The sequence below is a fragment of the Bos javanicus genome, chromosome 18 (assembly GCF_032452875.1).
Source record: "Bos javanicus breed banteng chromosome 18, ARS-OSU_banteng_1.0, whole genome shotgun sequence".
Classification (NCBI taxonomy): domain Eukaryota; kingdom Metazoa; phylum Chordata; class Mammalia; order Artiodactyla; family Bovidae; genus Bos; species Bos javanicus.
In genome coordinates, this window is record NC_083885.1 from 14,041,429 (window position 1) to 14,055,269 (window position 13,841).

General features: G+C 52.0%; 1 protein-coding gene across 5 annotated transcripts in view; it reads left to right on the forward strand.

Moving 5' to 3' along the window:
* Window positions 1–455: 455 nt before the first annotated feature.
* ZC3H18 (zinc finger CCCH-type containing 18) overlaps window positions 456–13,841 on the forward strand; it is a 43,197-nt gene continuing 29,811 nt past the window's right edge. For 3 of the 5 annotated variants that reach the window (XM_061386990.1, XM_061386991.1, XM_061386992.1), the window contains exons 1-3: window positions 457–638; window positions 6,770–7,344; window positions 13,380–13,464. In XM_061386990.1, coding sequence (XP_061242974.1) covers window positions 6,784–7,344; window positions 13,380–13,464 — 646 coding nt within the window. In that variant the 5' untranslated portion in view covers window positions 457–638; window positions 6,770–6,783. Of the gene's footprint in view, window positions 639–6,769; window positions 7,345–11,955; window positions 12,233–13,379; window positions 13,465–13,841 lie in introns of those variants that run through there. The other 2 variants (XM_061386989.1, XM_061386993.1) reach the window with 2 other exon arrangements.

A 13,841-nucleotide genomic window follows, 5' to 3' on the forward strand; every position in this document is an offset into this window, starting at 1 on the left:
TTGTGTTGAACTGATATTTAACACAGAAGGAGGTATGTAGTCCCTAGTAAGCAATTTTAAATGTTTAAGTTTTGCTATTTAAACTCACTTCCCGAAAAGGATTAACTTTATGCTGGGGGCTCTTCAGCAGGACTGGAGAAGGTAAGCTCTGAGCCGGGACGTCGCAGGACCCACCTATACCTGGTCGGGTCCAGCGGGAACAGCAAACCGCTCGGGGGGAACCTGCGCCAGCACTTCACGTGACTACGCGCCGCGGACACCCTTCCTTGCACCTCGACGGGCGGTACGCGCGCTCTGAGACCTGCCCCAGGGGCGGGGCCCCGGCCGCGCCTGCGCCGTGACTGGTTCGGGCGGGCGCGCCCTGAGGGGGCGGGGCCGCGCGGGGGCGGGGGCGCGGAGGCCGGAAGGAAGCAGGTGGGGGGCGTGGCGAGCGAGGGAAGCCCGCCGGCCCGCAGATAACCGTCGCGGCCTGATGACGTCGCACAATGGCCGGCCCCCGCGGCTAGTGGAGCCCGTTTGTTCCGCCCGCGTCGCGCCTGAAGCCGGAGCCTGTGAGCAGCGGAAGGGCCGAGAGACGCGTTCTCCGCGCCGTCCCGACCCCTGCGAAGCCGTGGCCCCCTCTTTGCCCTCGAGCTGAGGTAAGTGGTGGTGGTGGCTGGGAGGCCTGGCCGGCGGGAGAAGGAGGCCGAGGCGGCCGGGCAAGGAGCGTGGCGGAGGTACTGAGCTGAGGCCCGGAGCCTCGCCGCCTCTGCCTCCGGGGAGCACTCCAGGCTGCCCCTGGCCGAAGCGTGACTCTCGGGCCCCGGGAAGAGGACGCTGAGCTAGGCACGATCCAGGTTCGGTCCGGGCGAGCTGGCCGGGGGTCCTGAATCCCCCTAAGCTCGAGCGCCTGGCGGCTGCCTCCGCACTCCGTCGTGGGGTTGGTCTCCCGAAGCTGTCATTTCTCTTCCGGGACATTCGCGTGGCACTGCTTTCCGCCCACAAAGATGGGGGTGCGGAAGGAGGCACGCAAGTTCGCCCTCCGGACTGAGGATGGGCTGTTTGGGAGCGTTGAGCTCTCTGGATCCTCCTGGAACTTGCTCCCTCGACTTCCCAGGCGGCACAGGTTGCATCTATTGGCTGTGCCCCAGGACGCACGCCACTCTTTGGAATAAACTTCCCTGTGCCCCTTTGGTTAAAAACCCATTGGATGCCGGGTCATTGCTGGGAGAACCTGACTTAAAAACTTCCAGTTTTACTCCTGCTAAAACTTAAGTTTTCCTGAATACTTTATGACAGCTGAGTTTGCCGGATAGAGTGGTTGATCACTTTATATGAGCTGTTCAGCTCTACATCTGTGAGAGCAGGTCAGTCTTTAGATCCATTTGGGGAGAATGGAAGAAGAGTGCGTTTGGGGGCATAGCAGTGGCTTTCATCCTTTCTCCTTCGTGTTGCCTGTGAAGTGGTCCTGTCCCAGAGCAGAGGTTGGGATTCTCAGGGTGAAGCTGGACCCAGGCCAATTCCTGCTTCCCAGGCAGGGGCATCGTTGCCTGATGATGTTACAGTCTGAGGACAAGTGTGGAACCCACCCAGCTCTGGAAACCAGTCACAAGTGTCCTGGAGGCTAGAATTCTCTCCAGTTTTTGGTGGGTAAGGTAGCTTTGTGAAACCATTCCAGAGAGCAAAGGAGGTGTTTTCCTTTTTCACAGATCATCTCAAGGTGAGTGCTTCCTCCCTGAGAAGTCGTTTGATTCAAGCTTAGTCTGTTTGGGGATGATGTCTATCACCAGTCTTGACATCCTTCCTTTGGATGTTGTAAATCCATGAAGTTACGAACATAAATTTTAACCAAATGTACCAGAACTTGGGCATTCAGATAGGGACAGCTCTATTAAAAATTGTTGTCCTGAAAAGTTAGACTTGTATTTCATTGGTACTCTTTTGCCAGAATCTCTTTAGAAGTCCTGTTTTGGTAGTAAATATGCAAGCCATAGGAGAAAAATCAGTCTTGTTCAACAGTCACACCACATGTTTGACCCAAAATCATCTTACCTGGCTTGGGAACTCACCTCACTTAACCACACCAGGCTTTGAATGGCTTCCTGCTGACCCACCTTGAGAGAGAGAAGATTTGCTGCCACTGAGAGTGCCCGGGGATTGTTCTGCATGTTCTAAAGTTCTCTGGGAAAGAAAAGTTCCCAAATGTTCTGTACTTTAGCAGTGCCCTTGGAGTCAGGATGCAGCCTTCCAGAACGACCGCTGGAAAATGAGGCAGCACCACTCTGTGTCTCCGTTCCAGAATAGTCTTCTAAAAAGTAGACACTAATTTCAAGTTTGTTTCTGGCATGCAACAGGTAATTTACAACCCAAGGAGACTTTGTGATTTATTTGACAAGCATCTATCAGTCTCCGTCTGCCAGTGTACTACGCTGTGGAGACACAATGATGGACACTGTTATTCTCTTTTCCAAGCAGTTTCACTATCTTATGGATCAAAGGCCTAAAAAGTTATAAATTTTGCCAAGAATGCCCGACGATAGGGTGATTGTCTGAGAAGAACACGCTAAGTAAGAGTTGTGAGCCTGGGAGTTGTGAAGACGTGCCCAGAGGACCCTGTGTTTCACTATGTACACTCAGTAGACCACATGTTTTCCTGACTCCTGACACATAGCACTTACTCAGATTATTGCCAAATTGAATTAATCTCGGAATAGGACACTGATGCCCAGAGAACCAGTTAACTCTCCCAGAGTTGGCCTGGAACACAAACTGCATTCTGACCCCCAGCAGTACTTCCCTCCTGCCCAACAAGGTGTCACTCAGGGTGCTTCTGATAAGCAAGTCAGTTCTTTGGTATGTTTTCCTCTGCAAGCTGTTCGCCTGGATGTAGCCTCAGATTGTAAAATCCCAGGAGATTCCACAGGGAGAGAAAAAGTGGGTCTCCTTTCCCCAGGAGAGTGTCAGGGCCACCTACGGGTGACTGTGTCCTCGTATGCCTAGGAAGGCTGTGACTCGTGCCTGTGGGAGTTGTCAGCAATGCCCCAGGTTCAGACAGTAAGTTGTGTGGTAGCCATTTGCTGAGTTCAGAGGACCCAGGAGAGTCTGAGTCCTTCCACTCACGCCCTTCATGGGGGGATGTCTCCCCAACAGACTTTGCAAATGATAATGGCAGTATAGCGTGGTGAGTGTGGGTACCTGATAGAATACTGCACAACATACTCAGGGCAGTAGTTCTCAGTCTAGGGAGGTTTTGAACTCCCAGAAATGGGAGATAAATTGCTTATGTCTAGGTTTTTCTAGGGAGAGGAGCCATCCCCTTTCTCAGATTCTCAAAGCCATCCGTGACAGCACTTGTCCACCTGGATTGAAGCAGGTGCACAAAGGGCCTTTTGCTAAAAACAGCCCTTGAGAGGAGGGAAGATAGCTCTGTGCTTGGGGAAGAGGGTGAAGTGATTTCCATAATACAAACTGGGGGGCTCATTCAGGCTCTGCGAGGACTTCTTTCCACACACCATCCAGCAGCCTTGGGATTTTAGTTTGAGGCAGCGTTTCCTGTGGTGTTGGTATACAAGTGTGCACCTTTGGGGGATTTTTTTGTTAAGTTTACCTTTAGATTTAAGTGCCTAAGTTTCAAACTTGAGACACATTTAAAATAAGTGGTGTCACAGGTTCGATTTCCGTATGATTATCACTATTTTTTACCTAATAGTCTGTATAGACCATATAGTAACTTTTCCATCTCTGTAAAAAGCTGTCTTTTGGGTTCTAGAAGGGCTCGGACAGGAAGCTAGATGGATCAGCACAAAACTTGAGAAGGGAGAAGAGAACAGCAGACAAATCTCCTGGGTCAGTGGAAGTCCCCGGTTGATGTGAGGGCTGTATTCCAGAACAGAATTTGTAGAGTCATTTGGCGCTCAGGTCCCGTTTTCCTGTAGAACAATGGTGATGTGTGGCAGTTAGTCCCAGGGCAGGTAGCAGGAGCTCATGTTCTGCATCGGGCCGGCTCCAGGACTGAGCAGCAGAGTAGAGACTCCAGCTTGGACTGCACTCAGTGGCCAGGTGACCTCGGTTTCCTTCTCTGTGAGGAGTAGCATTGTTTGTCTGAAGGGTCGACGTGAGGGACTAGATCCAGTGCCTGGCAGAGTAGTAGTCTCACCGCAGGTAGGGTGGCTGTTGATTTTGCTGCAGAGTTGTTGTGAAGACGTGATCGTGCTGAGTCCGTTCTGTGATATGTGTTGGGTGACTGGCCCTTGGGCAGTCTCATGGGGAGTGTTGGACACGGGTGTTGGAAGCCATCAGCTTTGTCTCATCTCACTGCTGCAGTGACTTCTAGAGTGGGTGCTGTTTCCCCATATTTCAGATAAAGAAACTAGAGTCTGGCAAGTTTACGTAATTCGTCCAGGACCCTAAGGCTGGGAGGCAGTGGAGCAGGGATTCGGGTTCTGACTCAGAAGCCCACACTGATCCCCATGTCCCGGAAAGACACGGTCCACTTGCTTGAGTTTGTATATTTGAAGCTAGGGGCTCTTTTTCTTCCATTTCTTAGCCTAGGATTTAAATCCAAGTTTGTCAAAATGCACAGAGCAATTTGGTTGGACCTAATCATGACAATAGAACCTTTTGGCACCTGGGCCCCAGGAATGGTCTGTTATCATGTTACTCGCAAGCAGCCTTAGTGCCAGGAGTGAACAGGATAGTATGCGGCAAGGCTCAAGTAGCAGTTATGTGGATTTTAAGCTAGTTTAAGAGGACATTTAATTTTGGTTCAGTTCAGTTCAGTCGTTCAGTCGTGTCCGACTCTGCGACCCCATGAATCGCAGCAGGCCAGGCCTCCCTGTCCATCACCAACTCCCGGAGTTCACTCAACTTGGTTCCCGAGGTTACCGTTAGACTGTACGATGTGACAATCGGAATTTGTCTGAGGCTTAGTGACCAGTTGTATGTGACTGCCTGCCTCAGGGTCCCGGGGGCCAGCCTGAGCAACTGGGGAGTGAGTCCCTGCCTCTCTATGGAGAGGTTTCTTACGCACAGTGTAGTAAAAGCTATGCTAGGGTAGGCATAGGACATTGTACACCAAGGAAAATCTCATACATTTCATTGATACCATCAGTGAAGGTGGGGCGGGAGGCTGCTGGTTTGCCACTGGCCTCCAACTGGTTGCCGTATGTCCAGTGCTGTGTCTGAAGGAGGCGAGGATGTGGGCCCTATTTTGGTAGCTTTCTCACCTTGCCAGTCGCCCTGGTCTGCCAGAGGGATGTATGTGGTGACAGGCTCTCCCCTGTGCAGAGAGGCAGCAAAATACAGCACTTTAGGACTGACTTTTTAATATTAATAATTCCTTCAATTGGCCTACCTCTGGACAGTGTCGTTAGAAGGCCACAAAGGGAATCATTTTGCAAGCTGTCTACTTTTAAGTGACTTTGAATGGATTGGTTTGTAAATTCCTTTCACTGCTGACTGTTTATAAAGTGATGAACTTTTAAGTGATTTGTCCTTATGTTTGCTGAATTTTAATAATTTCCGTTATCAGCAAAAAAAATTTTTTTAACTCTGGGTTCAGATACCAGTTCTTGATATGTGCATCTTTAAACACACGTTCTTCTTTTGAAGGTGTACATTTAAAAGATATATTTTAAAATTTTGGTTGTATATAAATGCATAAATAATTATACAAATATGGGTATGTGTGTTTTCAGGTTTCATCAAGGTACCATGTAACATGACTGTGGCATACATTGTTTTAAATAAAAAGTCTTGAAGACTCAGGTGAATATTAAACCTTTCACTGTTCCTGCTCTTTCACACCAGCTTGATGGTGACCCCCAGCCTGGTGGATGGTCAGTGTTTGCTTATAGGCTGTGTGGTGTTGGTTGGCTATTTGGTGTTGATTTCACACACACACACACACGGACACACACGCACACGCACACACACACTCTCTCTCACTCCAGCTTATGCAGCCTGCGTTTAGAACAAATGGGACAATTTTCTGTCTTTGCACATTAGGCTGGGAAAACCAGGAAGTAGTCAGTATATAATTAAATCTAGATAGTAAAAATAGAAAAGAAATCTTTTAGGATGACAATCAGTGTTTTTATATTTGAAACTACTGAAACACATATGGTTTTCTGCCAGAGTTGTTCCCTGCAGCATGCCCATCCTGGAAAGGTACTTCTTGAGAATCAGGGTGCATGGAAGCCTTCTGGCGTCCCTTGGTGGCTCCAGAAGGACCTGTGGTTTAAGGATCACCCCCAGTGATTGTGACTTGGCAGTCAGGGCTAGGCCTGGAGAGACGCATACAGGAGCAGAGACAGCCTGCATCCCGGGGACTGTCCGAGGCAGTCGGGTTTATGTTCCAGACTCTGGGGGCTCCACACAGTGGTCAGGCATGCTGCCTTCTGTGTTGCCACCTTGTTCCTAATGCACATCCTCTTGAATTTCAAAAGAAATTACTTTAAGAGCCCAAAAAGCTATCGCTTGTGGTGCCCATCTTCCTGCTTACTGTCTGATAAGCTTGGGTTGTCCTGGGAGGAGGGGGGCATGCTGGGGCTCTTGCCACCTGGTGGCTCCCAGTGTGGGGCTCAGCGAGCCTGGCCTGGCCCCATGGAGGCCTGGGCTGTGGTGCCTGGTGCCGCTGGTCTGCGGAGCGCAGTCTGGGATGTGGAGGAGCCGGGCAACCACAGGTCCTAGCCCTCCTGCAGATCAGGAGCCCTCCTGGGGCCAGGAGACCCGCACGAGACTGACTGGCCCTTCTGCTGGATGCTCTGAGTGTGTTCTCTTTCTTTTGCAGAACCGTGGGTACTGATGGATGTGGCCGAGAGCCCTGACCGGGACCCTCGCTCTCCGGAGGACGAAGAAGAAGAGCAGCAGGGGCTCTCGGATGATGACATTCTGAGGGAAAGCGGGTCTGAGCAGGATCTGGACGCGGCGGGTGGGAGGGCTTCTGACTTGGAGGATGAGGAGAGCGTGGCCCCAGGACTGAGCCAGGAGGACGAGGAGAGTCGCTCCGACGAGGACGACCGGGACTCTGAGGCTCAGGAGCTGAGCAGGGGCCCGGCCAGCCCCCCTCGAGCCGAGGGGGACTGTGCCAGCGACCTGAGGGACGAGGCCTCGTCAGTCACCAGGGACCTGGATGAGCATGAGCTAGATTACGATGAGGAGGTACCCGAGGAGCCAGCCCCCGGTGCGCAGGAGGACGATGCTGAGAAGGCCGGGCCCGAGGATGACGAGGAGCGCGGAGAGGGGGCTCCTGGGGAGGAGGGGAAGGTGGGGGTCCGCACCGTGGAAGACAAGGAGCCCCCGGAAGCTGCCAAGGAGAAGAGGAAAGAGGATGACGACGGGGAGATTGACGACGGGGAGATCGATGTGAGTAGGCGCGGTGGGCGCCCTGAGGAGGGGTCGGGGGGCTGGCGCTGGGGCCCTTGCCCTGGTGGTGAGGCACTGAAGGCACGGAGACGAGCCTGGCCTGGAGTCGGCAGCTGGCAGAAGTTCCACAGACCCTCACTCATCTGTCTGGTGCTGTTCGTTGGATCATGTTAAAACTTGGGATTATTTTTTTTAAAGCATTTTCTGCCTTTTGTGTGTGTGTGTGTGTCTTTAAGTACTATTTGAGTTAGTGTTCAACTAGAACCATTGTGGATTTCAATTCCTGTTACATTCTTGAGACTGAGGAAACTTCCTTCCAGTTTTGTCTATTATTTTGGCCATTTTTCTCTTTGTCTTCTGCTGAGGGTCTCCGCTAGACCAAGCTTCCTTGGAAGTGTCTCCTCAGGACTGCAGAAAATGGGATTGTGTGTCAGAGCACTTTGACTTTTGACCATCACATTCTTGTAACTTTATTTATATTAATCTGGCCTTTCGGGTTAAGGAGAAGGTATCTGGTAATAATCGTCTTAGTTGTGGGCAGTTGGGCTTTTATGACAGATAATCCTAATGCAAGAACTTCCATCACCATCTTTTAAGAGGTTGAATTCTGGGGAGGGAAGAACCTGAAGTCCTGCTGAGAAATGCTTTTACTAAAGGAGGGGAGAGAGGGACAGAGCAGATTGACAGGACCTGGAGTTTTACTATCCCAGGAAGGAGGTTCTGCTCGTGGGAGAGGCACTGAGGGGAGAGGCGTGAGGAATAGCTCCCAGAAATGCTCTGGATTGCCGAGGGAGGGGGTTGTTGGTTAAGTATGGGAGCTGGATTTGCCTGACATGCTGGCTTCTCCGGCAGCTGGTACATATGCCGCGTCTTGGGCCCATGGTTGTGCCTGGTACTGCTTCTCGAACTTCACGAGAACAGAACTTTGTGGGGTGTTACAAGCTCATGTGTGTAGTTACAAGCTTAGAATTTTAGATCTTTTGTCTTCTCACAACTAAGCGTAGCAGGTGGTCTCCTAAGCCAGTAGGCACTGCTTGTCAGTGTTATACTTACTTACAAGGCTGCTGTCGGGACATTGTCTGTGAGCCTTCTTAGGTTCTGCCAGCTGTGCTTCCCTTGCAGTTTGGAAAATTCTCAACCAGAGGGTTGCCAGAGGAGAAAGATGCCACGAGACTCCAGTTAATCAGTTTGGACGACATTTGGGGCAGAAGACAAAATCATTGATGGAGGTTGCCCTTGAGTTTGGTCTCTCAGTTTACAAAAAGAAAAGCTGAGTCAGCGTCCTGGCCCTAGGACGTGGGGCTCCTGGTGACGGGACGTGCGGCCGGCAGGTCTGGGCAGTCCTCCCCCGTTAAGAATGGACGAGGTGCAAGCTCTTCTTGCTTAAGCTGTGAATAGTGCGTAGGGGAAGTTCATTGGCTTCTCAGCCTTTCCATGCTCGCATGCGGTCAGATATCTCCCCACAGGTCCTGGGGGCTCTCCCACTGCACTGAGTTAGATGTGGTGGCCTAGGACATGGCGTTGACCTGAGCTGGCCCAGGAAAACACCTGTTGTTTGGAGATAGCTGGTTTCTTCAGAAACAACATGAGAGGTAAACATCCAGGTTGACTTTCTTGCCCACTTGACCCTAGATGGTTGTTTGGTTTGGCTTGTACCTGCCTGGCCTCTAAAGAGGGCCCCAGAGCCCCGCTGGCCCCAGGCCCAGCTTCATTCAGCCACAGGGTGGCGTGTCTGTCCACAGGCACCCCCATGGGCCCTGCAGTGTGCTGGGCTCATTGTGACACGTGGGGGTGTGACCAGGCAGAGCAGAGCTTGTCGCCCCTCCAGACAGGCAGGCCTGGACAGGGCTGGGCGCTACGAATGGAGACTCGGGCCTTCATGGGAGCCCCTCTGGTTCACTCGTGCCCAGCTGCCTGCATTCCAGGCTCCTCCCCATTCTTTGATCACTTGCTTAGGTGTTACGCCCTTTCTATAGGCTCTGCCCCTGACTGTTGTGTCAGGCTTGGTGCCTTTGCTGTGATTCCATAGTCTGAACTGACTGGGTCATCACTGTGTGTGTTCCTGTTGCTCTTTAGCACCCTCACCTCCGAGAACACAAGTGATTTACCCTTCTTTTAACTGAGAAGTACTTTTCTCTGTTGGGGTACACTGACCTGCTTTTTTCCTTTGTAGGCTTTGGGTCACTGGGACAGGTCAGTTGGTTTGGCGGGAGTAGGCTCCCTCTCCCCAGCTTTTCCACTTTCTTGGTGGTTTCCTTGGTAGTGACATCAGTTTGTACAATGAACCTTTGACATTCTTTTGTTTGAACCACGTGGTTTATAAGTCAGGCCTTGAGTGACTTGTACGTGCTTTGGTGAGCTACCTTCAGATACCAGTGTCCTTCTGGAAGTGCCACTTCCCTGCTGCAGTGGGAGGGGATTTTGCAAACAGGATTGTGGGCCAGCTATTTATAGCATCTAGCTTATTTGTGGAGGGGGCCGAGGGTCCCCGCCAAGGGACAGCTGAAGCATGGGTGAACTTGACTTAGTCAGCGGTCTCACCTGTGCTGGCAGCTCAGACAGCTGGATGGCGCGAGCGGCCGTGTGTGCCTTGTGTGGTCCTGCACGGAGCCTCCTCCCTCAAAGGAGCCTTTGCAGACTCCAGGCCTTCCATCTTTGGCCCTTCCATCGTCTCCTCTGCTTTGTGACTTGATTCTGTTTTTATGTCTCGCATGTCATCTGGTTAACAAAACTTTGGCACCTGGAGCATGCCATCCACTTGGGAAGGGGCAGAGTATTCTGTTCCCTTCCTGCTCTGGTCAGTGACTGTTGCACTGGTAGGGTGGCTGCTCAGAGACGGCGGGACAGGGCCCACACCCCGAGTGGACTGTCCACACAGATCCTCAGGCAGAAGTGATGGCTCTTGGCCCAGCCAGGGATGAACACACCTTGGAAGCCTTTTCTTTGCATATGGGCTTTGTCTTTTCTCATGTTCACTTCTGCCTGCTCCTTTCATATCTGGACATATAGTATCTTCTACCAAAGGATTTAGGGGCTTAGGAATCTGGGGCATTCGCAGCACTGCCCTCTGGTGGGAGGCGGAGAAGCAGCCTCGGAGGCCTGGCCCCAAGGGATTCAGTCAGGCCTGCCGCCTCCCTCTGCTTGGCTAGTGGGGGCTGGACCACTGTGCTTGCTTAGCCCAGCAGCCCAGAAGCTCTGGGGTAGGAAGGCTACGCTCCAGCCAGCACCCAACATGCTGGAACCTGTTTGTGGTTTGTGTTTATTGCTTCGTGCACAGGTCCTGGGTCCCCTCACAGGTGCTGCTCCACATCCCATCACCAATTGGAGACCAGAACATCGTCTCTGGCCCCGAAGGGTGTGCATGCAGGATCATAGACCTGAACTGCTACCTCACTATACAGGTGCAGAACGGTGGGCTCAAGGAGCCCCTGGTTGGCCCGGCGGCCCCTGGGCCTGTGCCCTGGGGCACGTGCCTGCATCTGCTTCCTTATCTGCTGTGGCCGGGGAGGTGCTGGGTTGGAAATGAGTTCTTTTTGTTGTTGAGGTCATACCCCGGCTTTGTGGTTTTGTTTTGTTTTAAGGAAAATAACCCACACAAAGGAGAAGGTAGAAGTCACCTGTGCTCCCCTTGCTCACATTTGACGTGTTGCCTCTGAGGGGATTTTCTTGTCACGATGCTGATCACCCACCACGTGTGTCCCCTAAGGCCTGGGTGGGAGCTCTGGATGCTGGAAGGGTGGGGAGGAGGGCAGGGCTGGGGCTGGGGGGCCAAGTCCACAGTCATGGTAGCAGGAGGAGAACCCACGCCACCTCATGCCCTGTGCCCCATGCATACTCAACCCAAGGAGTTACCTTGTTCTCCCCAGATTTGTAAACTGTAGAGGGGCCTGGCGCAAGCTCCCTAAGTTAGTTGTTGGTGCCCTTTTAGCTGTTTATAGACCCACCAGTTTGCTTCTTGGGACACCTGCTCTCTGCTGGCTCTGCTCTAGGTCATGGGATCAGGGGCTACCCACTGGAATTCCTGCCAGTTACAGCCCTGACCTGGTGCTGGGAGCACTGGGGAGCTGGCTTTAGAGACATCCTTCTTGAGTTGTATTAGCTTGAAACCCTTTATAAGATCTCAGAACTCCTTGTGTTCGTCACTCGAAAGGCCATTGTGCTAAATGAATGGTTAGTTGATGATTGAGAATATTCTCCTGCTGGGTGATTTATTGATGCTTTCGTCTGGCGGCTGAGAAGTGGCTGAGCTGGGCAGCTGGCTCCTGATTGCTCTTGTGAATATTGAGAGTAACATCTCTGCAGAAACAGATCTCTAACCTGATCGAGTGCACAGGCTGTGAATCTTGGTTTTTTAAAAGCAGTTGCTCTGTGCTCATCATTTCAATTCCTGTGCATTGATTTCCAAACAAAACAGAAGAGTTGAATGAGTTCTGACCTCTCAAAAGAGTTTTGTTTTTCTGATGAGAACAAACAGAATCCGCTCTCAGCTCCGATGTGAGCATCTGTATGACCCGTGACAGCACATGAGGTGGTAGTGTAGGACCCATGCCTGAGGAAAGCAGGAAGGAGGACAGGGCTGGGAGACGGGGGTGGGGGGACCAGGGGGTGATGTTGATCACAGGGTACAAACTTTCAGTTATTAGGTGAATAAATTCTCAGGACCTTTAAAAAAACTTGTTACTTTCTCTAAAAGAAATCATTCTGCTGGTTCTCTTAAGAGAGAGAGCTCTCAGGCATCTGTTCTTTTTTTTTTTTTTTTTACAAAATACTTCTTAATAACTTGGTGTTTTTAAGGCAGAAATTACACAAATATTTAAGCTTTGGAATAAGTCACCTTAAGTCCAGGGTTTGTCTCCAGTGTTTCTTCACTCAATGAAAAGTGTTTATGGTGAGTCCGATGCTGCGCTTGGAGCAACAGCAAAGAAAAGCGAATGGCGCCATCTGATCAGCAGCCGCGGCAGCTGGGGCTGTGTCCGGGGTTGGGGGCTGTGGGGCCTCTGACTCAGGCTGTGTGTTACCCGCCGGGGAGGAGAGGCGAGAACATGGTCAGGCCGGACTCACCGCGGTCACAGAGCTGTGGGGAGTGTGCGGAGGGGTCACGGGTGTGGGTGCCCATCCAGAAGCAGTCCCTAAGCTGAGTGGGACGGGCAGTCATTTGGACGAGGGCAGTGCTCCAGATGAGAGGAGGGTCTGTCTCCCAGGCCTCTGCCCTGCTTGTGGTTCCCTTGTGTTGACCACACGAGGGCGCTCTGGAATGGGCTGGGGCCTGTGGACCAGGAGGGGCTCTATCCTGGACTTAGCATCTTAACTACATCAACAGGGCGCTGGATCCCTGTTCGGGTTAGGGGCCATCCTGGGCTGGGGTTTCAGCTCAGGGGCACAGGTTGGGGGCTGGGGAGAGTGCAGAGCAGTGGTCCAAGTTGCTCTCTGAAATTCCTGGAGGAGAGACCCACCCTGACTGTGGTCTTGAAACCCTCCTGCATTATAAAACCAAGGTTAGGAACTCTGGGCCAGAACAGAAAGAGAAGGCCCAGGTCTAAGCTGAAGCGGATCTGCTTGCTGACCTGAGTCGCCTAAATTACCTCCTCCTCAGCCCTAGACTTGTAAATTAGAGAAAGTGCCTAGTTTAAATGACACAAAATATTTTGTCCTATAAATTTTAAGTGTAAAAAATATTAAAAACCTGAAGTGTGGCCATTTCCTGCCCAGAATTGCTAATTAAGAGAACTGTGATGACAGCCTGGCCTGTGTCGCACGTCACATACATCACAGAACGTTGTTTCTTGGTGTTCGCTGTGACGTGGCAGTCTGTGGGTGAGCTTTGATCATCCCCATCGCCCGATGAGGAGGAGTCTCAGGTTTGGAAGTGTGTATGAACGTGGCCACGTGAGTCGCGTGGCTGTACCCTTTCTGGTTTAGGGAGTGCCGTGTGCATTGGTAGGTGTCCCTCCCGCCTCGTCACCTCATTCAGATGAGTCTGTCTTGTTTGTCAAGATGACACTTTCTTTGTCTTGATGACACTGTCTCTGTTTCAGGACGATGATCTGGAGGAGGGTGAGGTGAAGGACCCCAGTGACAGGAAGGTGAGGCCTCGTCCCACCTGCCGATTCTTCATGAAAGGTAATTGTCTGCGTGAGGGGCCTCTGTGTGGCCCATTGGTGTGACCTCGGCCATTCCTGGGACAGAGGTGGTGGTTCAGCCCTGAGCCTGGGCAGGGCTGTTCTCGGGGCCGCGGTGACCGTCTGTGGTGGTAGCAGTGGCAGAGCCTTGCTCTCAGCCGTGGGCCTTTCCTGGTCACTCTTGTGCCTTGCTCGGAGGGCAGCCAGCCTGCTTGTTTCGCCCTGGGCTCCAGCCCATCCGCCCAGCACAGACCCGTGTCTCCACTGTAGACAGCATCACTCCTCGTCTGAGTGGTCCTTTTTCTAAGGCCACGTGCCCCAGCCGCCAGCTGTGACATTTCCCAACTCTGTAAGGAGAGTTCCCGCTTGTTACCAGGT